We start from the raw sequence: 11,522 nt of genomic DNA, 5'->3' as shown, positions 1-11,522 counted from the left end.
ACCCCCTTGATCACTAATTGAGAAAATGCCTTACAGCTGGATCTTGTGGAGGCATTTCCCCAACTGAAGCTCCTTTCTCTGTGATAACTCCAGCTTATGTCAAGTTGACACAAAACTAGCCAGTACAGAAGCCATATAGATTATAGTTCCATAGTGATAAGGGATCTTTGGGTTAGGTTCTGTGACCCAGATATGAGTTTGCAAGACTATTTGGGGTGGCATTGGCCTCTCTAAGACCCTTCCCAGTCCCCTGCACATCCAGGTCATCCCATGGGGAACCCTTGGGTAGTACCAGCCACAGCTGTGGGAACCCTCAGATGGCACCATCCACTCCATACTCTCTCTTGCTTTAGTTAGTGTCTCTGCCAGGCTAGATGCTCTTTGGGCTATCCGTGGCTTCTGGCAGCATGACCAACCCCTGCCAAGGATAAGCACATCTTCCATTCTCCCAACCGCCTCTGAGAGAAGGTGGCCTGGGCTTCTCTGTCACTCTGTGATCTTTTACAGTGAGCTGGATGGAATTGCCATGGTCATAGCACATCAACTATGGTGACTTCATCTGTTTGGTTCTATAGCCTTACATCTTTGCTATAAGCCTGTAGAAACATACACCCTGCCCCTGCTCCCACCCCCACCCCACCCCCAGCCTTGAGAATGGCCTAGAAACATGGTGCCGGATAAGGAGGAGGTCAGAGCCAGGGTTCATGTTCGAGGTTCTCATCCTATGCCTGAACACTATGGCTTCCTGATGCCACCTCCTACCCAGGCAACTCAGACAATGGAAACAGACACCCAAGTGAGTCTGGATTCTGCCCACAGACTTTAAAAGCACTGAAATTCTCTAGACAAACTGACCCTCTCAGCCCCCAGAGTCCCTTACTCTGCCCCATTGTGGTCATAGCATAAGCTACACCCAGGTATGGCTAGACTGGTAACCTCAGAGCTACAAGAGCCCTTCAGGAGCTCTTGGCTTACCTCAGCTTTGGGGCACAACTGTTCTCAGTGGAAGGCCATATCCCTTCTATTCTTAACATTTAAAAGCCATTCTCCAGATATAGAAGCAAGCCCTGGGCCATGTCTGAGCAGCAGGACGGGCACCCCAAACCATGCTCTCAGACAAGCCCAGAGATTTGTCTATTGCAAAATTCTCCTGGAACTTTCCACCTGTTGGGCCCTTGGAGAAACAAAGAAAGAGGCCTGGGCAGAGTCTGAGTCCTACTGCCCAGAAAACCAGAGTCCTTTGGCTCATAAATGACTAGAGGGACAACTTTGCAAACCCTGTACTGAATGCTGGAGGCCCAAAGGGAACTTGGGCTCTCTGGGTAGTTTTTAGAAACCCTTCAGTTTACTGTCCCATAGCCGGAAAGGAAGAAAAAAGCACATGGCCACACTGTCCCCTGTTGAGTTCACAGAAATGCCCCTGGTGGAGTTCCCAGTGTCTGTGCCACTATTTGGTGAATTCTGCTCCAGGACAGAGGCAGGCTACCCCTAAAAACCTAGAAATCCACCAAGCCGAACAGGGTATGTGGGTGGCCTCCTGGCTTCCCTGTCCTCCCCACCCCCATGGGGCTCCTGGTGTGCCCTCAGAATTTCTGCCTCCAGGCTCCTTGCTTTTTCCCAGGCCTCACGGATCAGCGGCTGCTTCCTGGTTCCTGCCCAGTCGGTTGGAGGCGTGATCTGCCTTTCACATGGTTGTTTGTGGCCTCCTGTGCAGTAACCTTTTGCTCAAAGGGGCTTTTGTCTTCCTCCTCTGATCCGTGCAGAGTCTTTGGGACAGTGTTCCCAGGGGACAGGAGACCCAGTGGCGCCAGTGGCCTGCACCCCCACAGACCCCAGCTAGTAGCAGCTGCGCTCCTGACTACAGAAGCCTTTATCACGTGGCCTCTTGGGAGGGATTCTCTGTTGGGGGCCAACACAGTGTGTGTAGGGGACCCCAGAATGCAGGTTTTCAGGCAGTAATGACTCCCTGCGCTATGCTGCATGTAGAAGCCCTAGCCTCTGGTACCAGCACTGAGGTGAGTGGGTGCCACACTCTTCATGAAGAGCCTGGCCCACCCAGCAGGCTCCTTTGTCAAGGGATTGGAAATGGGGTTTAGAGTCCTCTGGAGTGATAGAGGAGGAGAGAAAGGAGAAAAGGAGGCACATGTAATGGCACACACCCCTAATCCCATCACTCCAGAGATAGAAGCAAAGGGGTCAGACATTCAAAGTCGTTCTAGGCTCCCCATCTCAAGTTCAAGGTAGCCTGAGCTACATGAGAGCCTGTCTCCAAAAATAATAAATAAAGTAAAAGTAGACTTTAGCCAGCTGTTCTGGCACATGCTTTTGATTCCAACAGGAAACAGAGGCAGGTGGATTTCTGTGAGTTCCAGGTCAGCTAAAGCTAACACTGTGAGACCCTGTCTAAAACAATCAAATAAGAAGAAGGGGAAGGAGGACCTTTCCCCTCCCATTCTGACAGGAGTTCTGAGATTAAAGTACATTGCAGAATTATCAGTCACCCAGCAAGTCTATTCCTGGTTTACGCCCTGGGAAATTAAAAACAAATGTTCAAATAAAAACATATCTATAGATGGAGCATAGCCATACTTGTAAATCCAAGCTCACGCAGGAGGATGAGGCAGGAGGATTGTTGCATATTCAAGGTCAGCCCAAGCTACATAATGAGTTCCAGGCCAGAACCTGGGCTAAAAGAGTAAGATCCTGTCTCAAAAATAGATCTATGTATTAAGTTAATAAAATAAGCTTCAGTGTGAGTTTTGCCAGTTGTGAAACACAGCAGTGGCAGACTTTGAGTCAGATGAAGTAAGTTGGAGGCCATCCGGAACGACACCTTTGCTTGGCTGGGGCTTTGGCCTAGGTAGAGTGTTTGCCTACCATGTACATCGGCCTGGGTTTGACACACACACCCCCAGCACCACATAACTCAGATGTGATGGCACATACCTGTAATCCTAGCACTTGGAAAGTGGAGGCATGAAGATCAGAAGTTCAAAACCATCCTTGGCCCACAGGCTCATGGTAAAGCTAGACTGGGTCACATGAGACCAAGAGAGAAGGGGTGTGCAAAGGAAGGAAGGAAGGAAGGAAGGAAGGAAGGAAGGAAGGAAGGGAGGGAGGGAGGGAGGGAGGGAGGGAGGAAGGAAGGAAGGAAGGAAGGAAGGAAGGAAAGAAGGAAGGAAGGAAGGAAGCAAGCAAGCAAGCAAGCAAGCAAGCAAGCAAAGAGCTAAAGCAGCAAGAAGTGTCTGGTGGCTCCAAGAGGTGGCATCAGGGACTCCCTGTATGTAGGGAAGAGATGAGGTCAGGTGACCTGCAGGAGCCACCACTGTCAGCCACAGGATCTCCATAGGAAATATGTCTTACATATTTCCCCACTGTCTCCCACTGTGGTTCAGGAGAGATAGAACTCTAGTCATCAAGCCTAGGCAAAGGAGTGCTTACCTGCTGGGCCGTCTCACCAGCCCACCAGCTTTTAGAAGTGTTCAGCCAACAGGCCTGCCTCTTTGTATCCTCTCCTCTGGTTTTGGTTTTTGTTTGGAGGGGGTTGTTTGTTTGTTTGTTTGTTTGTTTTCTGAAAAGGCTTTGCACACTCCTGCAGCCTGTCAACAAACACTTCATGGGTAAATGCTATGTGAGGTCCTGGAGACACAAGAGGGCGCAGGCCACAGGCTGCGCTGAGTCTACGGAACAGCTCTCAGCTCCTGAAGAGTAAGAGATCAGGCATGAAGCACTCCCACGGTGACTGAAATATATTTGCAATGGCCCAACAGGGATACTCCCCCCTCCTAGTGTTGGCTCCCTCGTGCCTATGGGATTTTCAGCTTTCGGCATCTATCTGCCTAACACTTCTGCTAGCAGGAAGCTAGACAGAGCCACCATCATCACAGGAGTCTCATCACTGTGAGGGAGACTGTTTTAACCTGGGATCATCTCTGACTGGGGCAGGAGTTTGTACCTAGCACATGCACATTGCTGTATCTTTGGCTGCTAGGATGCCCAGGGCTGAATACCTGCTGGCCACCAGTGTGAAGCTCAAAACTCAGGGTTTGGAGGATGCCTCGATGCTCCTAGATAGGGAGGTCACTACGTAGCACTGGGCCATACACCACACCTGGGTGCCATAATTTCCCCAAGGGTAGAGATGGATCCACCCCGGTGATTTCCAAGAAGGGCTGTCAGACCTGGGATCCAGTACTGGGAGTGACATATAGACAGGTCATGCTCTTGGCCTAATGGAGTGCACTTCAGGATAGGGCCTCTGGGTACACACCCAACCTCGTCAGTGAAGTCTGGGCTGGGTCGTGCAGGGCATGGGACTCCCTGTAGGAATCTCAGCCTTATGGCCCCAACCAGTCCCTGGCCTCCTTCCTGGGCCTTGAACCTTCTCTTCTCTAGAGGAAGAGCCAAGGAGCAAGATCCCACCACGCTAGGTATAGACCTTCTGCATATCTGGGATCATAGGAGTGGAAGCCAGGCCATATCCAAGCATGGTGATTGGCTGAACACTGATGCGCATCACCCCTGAGGTTAGATCACAGCCTCACCCGTCAGGATGCCCTAGCCACAGCTGCTCCAGCACTGGCACTGGAGCCAAGTCACTGGCTGTCGGAAAGGGATATCCTTGTACTGAGCACCTATAGACAGGTTCACAGGGAAGGGCCAGGGTCAGTTTGGACCAGGTTGTCTAACAGACACCCTGTTAGGCATTTACCCATTAGGTTGCTCATAGACATTAGGTGACATAGCAACACAGTACAGGCCACGGCACTGGCAGTCCCTGGGCTCCTTCTGTGCCTTCCCCAGCATTGCTGAGGGTGGCCCTCTATCTGCCCTCTATCTGGGTTGGGCCCACCCAGGCACTGCCTGGGCACCACAAACCATACACCTGACCACAGGCACTCCCATCTGCTTCTTCTCTAGGCATCTGGTATAACATCCTCAGAGGTGTTGGGAAGCTGGCTGTCATCATTAATGTAAGTGATGGGAGTGGGGATCCTGGCTGGGCATTGAGACCACCCAGGCTGTTGGGAGGGATGTCTCTCTTTAGAAACCTCCCTTGGAGACTAGAGCTGTGGCTCAGTAGGTAGCGTGCTTGTGTGGCAGACATGAGGCCTGAGTTTCATCCCCAGCATTGAATAAACCCAGCATGGTGGAGCACACCTGTTCTTCCAGCACTAGGGGTGGCAGGGGGTGGTGGGAACAGAAGGATCTGAAGTCCAAAGTCATCCTCAGCCTCATAGAAAGTTCAAGTCCAGTCCAGGCTGCATAAGGCTCTGTCTCCAAACAAACAAACAAACAAACAAACAAAAAGCCCCGTTTGTAACATAGCTGAGAAGGGAGAGACAAGCTAGCCCCCTTATCTCCATCAATCCCAGTGTTACACTCCTGGTTTTCTTCCCAGCCCATGACCATGCCTGCCCAAGTTAAGGTAATGGCCTCAGGTCAGGAGTGGCATAGCCCTTGGCCACTGTGGTCCTCATAGCCTCCATAGAATTGCAGCAAATCCCAAGGCTGGCTCAGAAACGTAGGAACCACAAGTGGGCCCCCACCATTCACAGCAGTGTTCTATAACCTCCCACCTCTCCACCCAGTGACTGAGCCCCCATATGTAGACCCTATGCACGTAGGAAGTAGGGGTGGCTCTCAGAACAGTAACAGGCCCAGGGTGTCTGATGCAGAAGCACCTAGAATCCAGTCCCCACCAAGCATAGGAATAATATTTGAACTCCTAGGAGCCTCCAAACTCCACCATGTTCTTCCCTCTTGCCAGCTGCCCACTTCTCCAATGAAGGCCTTGAGGACTTTGTTAAAGGAACTGAGAAGGCCTGAAATACAACTTGATATCTATGCCTCCCCCTGGGAGAGCAACAGTAGGGTCCAAAATGAAGATGCCCCAGAGTACAGCCCGTGTGAAGCCAGGGCACACATGAGACATCTATTGAGGACAACTGCAACAATGCTAGGAGCTCCCAGAATATTCTAAAGCCTCTGTATTCTTGCCACATACCAAACCATTACTCTGCATACAGCTGGAGGAGGCATGGCTGGCAAGCACCCTGTTACAGCTAGCTAATGCACAGAGAGGGCAGGTGACATAGCCAAGGTTGGCATAGCCATCAGAGGCTGCTGGGCTTCAGGCCCCCGCACGAAGTCACTGCAGAGACAGTTCTGTCTTATAGGTAGGCAGAAACTTTAAAGTTTGCAGCTTCCTTCTTTGGACTCTTGAGTTTCCCTAGCAAGCCCAGGAGGTGAGGTCTGTGCTCAGTGGGCACAGTCAACCAATTGAACAAGAACAGAAGGATGACAGAGAGGTTAGGAGCTTCGCCCAGAGCCACATAGCCTTTGAGAGGCAGCCCACTGTCCCTGTGGTCCCTGTGGTCCCTGTGGTCCCTGTGGTCCCTGTGGTCCCTGAGGTCCAAGGATGTCCATCACCTTAGACAGTCAGGCTCCTGCAAGCTGCAGAATAGGGCAGGAACCTCCTGACTGTTCGTTCACTCACGTGGCTCCCCTGCCCTGCCATGCCCTGCCTCACACTGGATCCGTGTTCGCTCCTTTTCCCTGGCAGGCCTTTGTGATCTCCTTCACGTCTGACTTCATCCCTCGCCTGGTATACCTCTACATGTACAGTCAGAACGGGACGATGCACGGCTTTGTCAACCACACGCTCTCCTCCTTCAATGTCAGCGACTTCCAGAATGGCACAGCACCCAATGACCCACTGGACCTGGGCTATGAGGTTCAGATCTGCAGGTACTGCTTTCATGTCTCCCTCTGAAGAGAGCCCCTTGCAAAGAAAACTGGGAAAGGCTAAGGAGGAGCCAGGCTTCTTTGGGGGCAGGACTCAATAAGTATTTATATGTAATTTGTAAAGTAGCACACGCCTGTAACCCCACACTCAGAGCCTGAGGCAGGGGGATTGCTATGAGTTTGAAGCCAACCTGGACTACATGAGACCAAGTCTCAAATGTAGTATACTGGGAGGTGAAAACAAAAGATCAGAAGTTCAAGGCCCTCCTCAGCTACATATTGAGATTGGGGTCAGCCTGTTCTACATCAGATCTTGTCTCCAAACAACGAGAGATGGCTTAGCAGTTAGTAGCACTTGTTGCTCTTGCAGAGGACCTGTGTTTGATTCCCAGAACTACAAGGTGGTTCATAACTATCTATAACTCCTGCACCAGGGGATCTGAAACCCTCTTCTGGCCTCCATGGGTAGTAGACATCCATGTGGTACACAATTTCATATACGTGTGTGTGTGTGTGTGTGTGTGTGTGTGTGTGTGTGTGTGTGTGTGTGTGGTGTGTGTGTGTGTATTTGTTTACTTCTTTTCAGCCAAACTTTGTAGCTCACTATGTAGCCCTGGCTGGCCTGGAACTCACTTTTTAGTCCAGGTAGCCCCAAATTCAGAGACCAGCCTGCCTCTATGTCCCAAGCCTAAATCCAGACTTATAGGACTTAAAGCCAGACTTCTGGGATTAAAAGAGTGCACTGCCCTGCTGAGGCTCTGCCTTTAATAATAAATAAATAAAATGTGGCAGACCGGCAGGGAGGGACAGAGAGCTTTCACTGTCCCTGGAGGTCTGGTTTTACACATGATCCATTCCCCAGAAGCCAACATGGTGCCTTATCATATGCTCTGGTGTGAGTACGGGTTATCCCTGAAGAGTCCCACAGGGAAGCATCTCCTCGGGTGGCAGAGGAAAGGCACCTTTAAGAGGTAGGACCTCACACTGTTACCCCAGTACTGAGGTGACAGAAGCAGGAGAATCAGGAGTTCAAGGCTATATATTGAGTTTGAGGCACCTAGGCTCATGAGACCCTATAAGAAAGAAAGAAAGAAAGAAAGAAAGAAAGAAAGAAAGAAAGAAAGAAAGAAAGAAAGAAAGAAAGAAAGAAAGGAAGAAAGGAAGGAAGAAAGAAAAGAAAGTTAGTTTAGATATTTATAAATGTATTATATATTATATTTGTTATATATGAATAAATAAGTTAAAAATAATAAACTTATTTACTTATTTATTCAGTTGGCATCAGGCTATTACAAGGAAAAAGAGAAGGGAAAGAAAAAGCACCACCATTTCTATGTGTTTTGTGTTAGGGGATAGAGCAGCAGCTACCCTGGGTCCTTCTTCAGTGCCCCCCTCAAGAGAAGGAAAGCTGAGATAGAAGCTCAGAGGGCAGGATTTGAGAAGAGACCATGCAGCATGATTTCCACATCTGAATGCCCTGTGTCTGCACACAGACCTGGACGGAAATCTCCAACCCAGGGGACACTTCCAAGTTGAAAACACAGGTCACCTCAGAAGCATGTTGCGCCCGGCCCCCGACTTCCCTGCCGAGCATCTCTGCAGGACACACACACACACACACACACACACACACACACACACAAAACACACATCCTGCCATTTGCCCCAGGGCCTCTGTGTACTCAGCCTGGAGAAAGAGGCTCAGCCCCCTACCGCTTGCTAACCAAGGAAAGGAGTGGATTTCCTCTGGTATTAGTAGCTTTCGCTCCCTGAAGAGACAGAATTTTGTTCGTGGACCCAAGGGTTGGCTTGGGTCCCTGTGTGCACACCAGCAGCGAAGCTGGTCATTCTTGGGGAGACCAATAACAGCTTCCTAGGGAGGCAACTCAGAACTGGGGAGAAAGCAGGGAGGGGAGGGGGCAGGTAACCTGCCACTCAGTGATGTCAAGGGACACAGCTCAGGGAACCACCTCAAAATCCATCCTCACATTGGGCAACCACACTGCAGGGGGCAATCAGCCAGTATTGCTGAAAGCACGTTCACCCACAGTACCATCTGACACAGCTGAGTTCAGGGGATGTCACTAAGAGAAAACAGAAAATCGCTCATGTTTCTGCACACTCCTGGCAGAGTCGCAATGGTACAGAGGGTAAGAGGCAGGGAGAACATGTCTAGAGGATTCCAGGCCAAACTGGGGAAGCAGGCCTCCAAGAACACAAGGCCAAGGCCCCATCTATAGTCCTGCTGATTTGGGCTCATGAAAACCAGCTCTGGTCCCCCAGCTCCAGTCCCAACCAGACTTCCCACACCTGGATCACAATCCTGTAGGCACCTTGAGCTCCCCACATACACCAGATGCGCCCACCCCAGCCACCTCCAAAAGCTGGAGCCCAAGCTGGCCCAGAGCCTAGTAGAAGCAGTAGCTAGGACCTGGGATTCCTGCAGGTCCCTGTTTATTTCTGCGCTAAAGCAAGCATAGCCCAGGTCAGCCCCATCCGCCCTGAGAGAGCACATTCTCTTCTCCCCATGGGGGCCGGAGGAGGGGGGCTGATTAGTAAAGCTAAGGAAGAGAAGAAATCGAATCTTCTAGAGGTCACTATGGATGATGGGAGATAGTCACTGAAGAGCTATAGAAAGGGCTTTCAGGGATGCATAAGAAGTGAGCCAAGGTTTTGAAGGAAAAGGAGGAACAGACATTTGTGGTAACACTGGGAGCACCGGCCGCTTGTTCCTGTCAGAGTGATGGTGCAACCTCTGCTGAGCACCTGCCGCTGTCCCCAGCCAATCCCATCTGGGGAGCTGGTAGCTCCATGGCAAACAGGCCCCAGAGACTCCTCTCCAGCTCCCTCCCTGAACAAGAGGTCCCATCTGCTGTGTTCTTACCTATGCGTCCTCTGGGATGGGGTCGGGACTTGGTAGCTCCTGACGGATGCTCGTGACACAAACAAGTGAGGGAATGCTCAGGCTGAGGCCTGGAGAGGCCAAGCAGGTGCTGAGGAGCACACAGCAAGTCAGTAAGAGCTGAGCAGCAAGGCTGTGCATCTGGGGCCAGGTGCCCCTTCCTGTGTTTCCCTTCCTCGGCCTCGGCTGATAGTGACCAGCCTGGGACATCCCGGCTGCTCTAGAGGCCTGGGAATTGTATTACATTAGTTATGGATCTCGCTCGATGCTGTGACAGAATACCTGACAAGAAAGCAACTTGGGGAAGGAAAGGTCCACTCGAGGGGAGTCAGGGCAGCAGGGTGTGAGGCGGCTGGGCTGGTGGCATTGTAGCCAGTCAGGAAACAGAGAGCTAGAAAGCCTTGCTGTCTTACTTTGTCTTAAGCCCAGGACCCCAGCCCATGGGAGGGCTCCACCCACATGGGAAGACTCTGCCCACATGGGACCCCCAAGTCCCACGCCCATATTCAGTAAGGGTCTTCCCACCTTAGTTAAGCCTCTCTGAAAACATCCTCACACCTGCCCAGATGTCCATGGTCATTCTACTACATTTGTCTGCTTTTGGTTGGTTGGTTTCTGGGTGGGCAGGTGGGTAGGTGGATGGGTGGGTGCACATGTACCATGGTGCACATGGAGGGCAGAGGGCAACTTTCAGGAGTCATTTCTCTCTGGCTACCATGTAGATCCTGGGGATTAAACTCAGGTAGTCAGTCAGGTTTGATAACAGTGTCTTTATCACTGAGTCATCTCCCCAGCCCTCCACGGTGACTGTAAATCTTGTCAAGTAGACAATCAAGACCAACTGTGGGGGCAGAGTGACTAAGAGCACTAGCTGTTCTTCCAGAGGACCAGAGTTCAGATCCCATAACCCACATCTGGCAGCTTAACAACCACCTGTAACACCAGCTGCAGGGTGATCTGCCACTCCCTCCTAACCTATGAGAACACCTCATGCACATTCATAGACACGCATGCACACATAATTAAATGTAAAAGAAAAAATGCATCATCCTTTGTTAACTCGACACCAAACATCACTTTAAATCAGGACGTCCCACCCTGGCCCTAAAGGCTCAAATCCATTCATAGCACACACTGCAGCAGCTCGCCTGTCTCAAAAAGTCCCCAGAGTCTCAACACTTCTAAAATTGCTCAAAGTCCCTGGTGTCTGTTTTATGTCAAGTCCCTGGGCTCTGACCACCCCATCCAACATGGAGAGAACTTCTAGGCAGAGAGCAGTCCACCACTGCAGGCAGCCACAGAGCTGTCTCAGCCCTGAAGCTTCTCTCTAGAGTCCAAGATCCACTTGACCTACCCATGACTCATTGTACCCTTTGCAGGTATAAAGATTACCGGGAACCCCCGTGGTCAGAACACAAATATGACATCTCCAAAGACTTCTGGGCTGTCCTGGCCGCCCGACTGGCATTTGTCATTGTCTTCCAGGTATGTGTGTATTGGGGACATCTGTCTTCTTCTTCTGAAGGACAGCACTTGGGAAGTACTGACAGGGAAGGGGGAGCTGACAGTGGCAGGAGATGTTATCAGGGACTCTGAGAAGGACACTGACCCACCTGAACCTGCATAGTCATAGAACAGGGAAAGAAAGGGTCACCTGGTAAGAGCTGTAAGATCCATTGATCAGGCTTGCAGGAAGGAGAAGCCAGTCTCTGTGCCTGCTCATCTCCCTCTGGGTTTCTGTGCCAGGCCAGGGCAAGTTCAGACTGGAGGCAGCAGCTCTCAGATAACTCCAGACCCTGACTAGCAGCACCTACTATGAGCTGACTCCAGACATATGCACACACACACACACACACACACACACACACACACA

At 51.0% G+C, this 11,522-nt stretch overlaps 1 protein-coding gene across 3 annotated transcripts in view; it reads left to right on the top strand.

Moving 5' to 3' along the window:
• Ano1 (anoctamin 1) overlaps positions 1-11,522 on the top strand; it is a 148,977-nt gene that overhangs the window by 133,026 nt on the left and 4,429 nt on the right. For all 3 annotated transcript variants that reach the window (XM_021191183.2, XM_029543971.1, XM_029543960.1), the window contains 3 exons: positions 4,921-4,973; positions 6,566-6,750; positions 11,029-11,134. In XM_021191183.2, the coding sequence (XP_021046842.1) occupies positions 4,921-4,973; positions 6,566-6,750; positions 11,029-11,134 (344 nt within the window). The remainder of the gene's footprint in view (positions 1-4,920; positions 4,974-6,565; positions 6,751-11,028; positions 11,135-11,522) is intronic.

Source organism: Mus pahari, chromosome 1, assembly GCF_900095145.1.
Source record: "Mus pahari chromosome 1, PAHARI_EIJ_v1.1, whole genome shotgun sequence".
Classification (NCBI taxonomy): domain Eukaryota; kingdom Metazoa; phylum Chordata; class Mammalia; order Rodentia; family Muridae; genus Mus; species Mus pahari.
This window is presented reverse-complemented; position numbering and strand designations above follow the sequence as displayed.